The following is a 2,500-nucleotide window of genomic DNA, read 5'->3' on the forward strand; positions in this document are numbered from 1 at the left end:
GCAGACCAACAAGCGTCAACAGTCATGAGGCCCGTTCCAGTCAACAGCCATTACGAGTGTTTTAGATTACCAGCCAAACAAACATTTGCTGCTGGCGCCATGGCAACGGGCTAATTAGCCTCGTTAGGCCCCTGGGTAAATATTTATTTATCCGAGTCGTTTGAGGAGGCTGGCCGTAGAATCGTGCGGTTTTGGATGCTGTGCATTTGAGTATACATCCTTGTTGGCTGACCAAATATTGGATACGCAGGGATGCGTAAATATTGAATGCCTGGTTCCAAAAGGTGGAAAAAAAGTCCTTGACTTTGCTCACCCTGCCAAGATGAACCCTTGCATGGTTATGCATTAAAAATTGAATCGTCATATGCAAATTAAACATTGTACAAAATGCAACAACATGCTAGGCTTGCAGACTGTGAGGAGCAAATACTGTGAAGTGAAATTAAAACAATGAAATATTGCAATAAAATATATATATAATATGATATCATCATCTGTTGTAATTAAGGACACTTTGATTTGATTTGGTCTGAACAGAGTGTGTTAAGCCGAAGCGAGTGTGTGGACAAGGTTCTGAGAGATGCCAGTTTTTCTGCATAGCTCCAGATCTTTTCTCAACATATACAGTAGATATTGATTAAAGGTCTGGTTGGAAAGTAGCAATACAGCTTAGAGCAAACACTTGTGAGATCAACACAGTAGGAACTGATTAAAGGCATGATTGATCTCCAATGTATAGTTCACACTGTTTTGTTGTTGAGGTTTTATTTTTGTTTTTGTCAGGCACAGACCTAGCTACTGGTTACATTTATGCAGATTTTTTTAAAATGCGGATATTTTTTATCGGTTTACGACTAAAAAACGACATGTGGATAAAAATTAAAACTCCATCGTTACAGGTGCTTTTTAGCTTCCTAAATGGGATATTTTTTAAACCGGGATTTGAAGAAGTTTTTTATATACGTGTAAAGTTTAAACAGCTTCTTACCCAGATGGCAAATGAATACTTTGCCGAGCAGATAGAGGAGTTAGTTGGAAGGAAGGTGCCCTCAGACGTTGTAAACATAAATGAAAATAAATTCATGAATAAATAACAGGCATGATTGCCGGTAAATAAATAACATGCTTGAGAGGTGGCAAGTCATTGATTTTGCTCTGACTTAAACAAGGGAATTGGAGCCTCATTACATATTGATGTGTGTACTTAACTTCATTGCAATTTGATGTCCCTGATTGCAACCAAATTCATTGTAAATGTACATGTGAGTGTAGCAGTGTACCTCTCAAATACAACTGATTCTAATTCGTATTTTTTCCTCTGTCCACTTGCAGCCCTGAACACGTCGTGCAGCAGTGTGGACAACTTTGAGTGCGGTAACGGAGACTGTATCAACTACAGCCTGACCTGCGATGGCCAGCCACACTGCAAGGACAAGTCAGATGAGAAGCAATCCTACTGTGGTACGCTTTAAGTGTGTGCGCGCACGCGTGCGTGTGTTTGCATGTATAATGTACTGTACGTACGAGCCTGTATGGCAATAAGGCTTGTGTTTGTTTTAAAAATGTGACCGCAGTGTAAGCACATGTGCCATTACATAACCCCAATCCATATTGTTGTGTACTCTTCCACAGGATTCTTCTTCCAGCCCTTTTCTCTGTGTTTGTCAAACCCCTAAAATAGCCATTGTTTATCTGTGCCATCACCTCTTACATATATGGTTTGTTTCCTAAAATAAGCAATGTCTATCTATGCATCAGTTGTCACCTGTTGCTTGTTTCCTAAAATAACGCATTTTTACCTCCATGTTTCCTGAATCTGTACCTCACCCATTGTCACCTGTGACTTGTTTCCCAAAATAGCGCATGTTTACCCCCATGTTTCTAGTATTTGTGTCTCACCTGTTAACTCTCGTTCTTGTTCCCTCCCTCTAGCCAATCGTGTGTGCAAGAAGGGATACCGTCGCTGCACCAACGGGCGCTGCGTTGCCATGCCACTCTGGTGCGATGGCAACGACGACTGTGGAGACCACTCAGATGAACTGCACTGCAATGGTAAGCCCCCCCATCACTGAAGGCCATGAGGATGAGGATACACAGGGCAACTTTTTGAGCAATGTGTCTAGTTAGTATACTATAAGATGTTGTGTGGACTTTTTATCACTGTAAGATTAGATTTAGATTTTAGGTTAGATTAGATTCTTTATTTATATCACTTTCCAAAAGAACTTCGATCAGAGAAGCAGACAACTTTTTGTTTTTAAATGATTCTATCAGGAAATGATGTTGTTGCCAAAGCAACGTTGCCCAAAAAGTTCCCCTGTGTATTATTGCCTTTACCCGGTGCACTGCAATGCCCCTGGACAGTGTACACTTAAAGGGGTATGCCACTATTTTGGGGCTTAATACAGCTAAAATCTTTGGCTGGGGTTTATAAAGGTGGTAAAGTGTCTTATTTTTCATGTAAGCCGTTGTCTTGCTTTAAGACAAGTTAAAAGAGGGA

The 2,500-nt window shown here is 40.6% G+C and overlaps 1 protein-coding gene across 5 annotated transcripts in view; it reads left to right on the plus strand.

Annotated features, from left to right (window-relative positions):
- Positions 1 to 2,500, plus strand: part of lrp1ab (low density lipoprotein receptor-related protein 1Ab) — a 256,132-nt gene that overhangs the window by 199,456 nt on the left and 54,176 nt on the right. For all 5 annotated transcript variants that reach the window (XM_063208181.1, XM_063208183.1, XM_063208182.1 and 2 more), the window contains 2 exons: positions 1,333 to 1,461; positions 1,933 to 2,052. In XM_063208181.1, coding sequence (XP_063064251.1) covers positions 1,333 to 1,461; positions 1,933 to 2,052 — 249 coding nt within the window. The remainder of the gene's footprint in view (positions 1 to 1,332; positions 1,462 to 1,932; positions 2,053 to 2,500) is intronic.

The sequence above is a fragment of the Engraulis encrasicolus genome, chromosome 10 (genome assembly GCF_034702125.1).
Source record: "Engraulis encrasicolus isolate BLACKSEA-1 chromosome 10, IST_EnEncr_1.0, whole genome shotgun sequence".
NCBI classification, from domain to species: domain Eukaryota; kingdom Metazoa; phylum Chordata; class Actinopteri; order Clupeiformes; family Engraulidae; genus Engraulis; species Engraulis encrasicolus.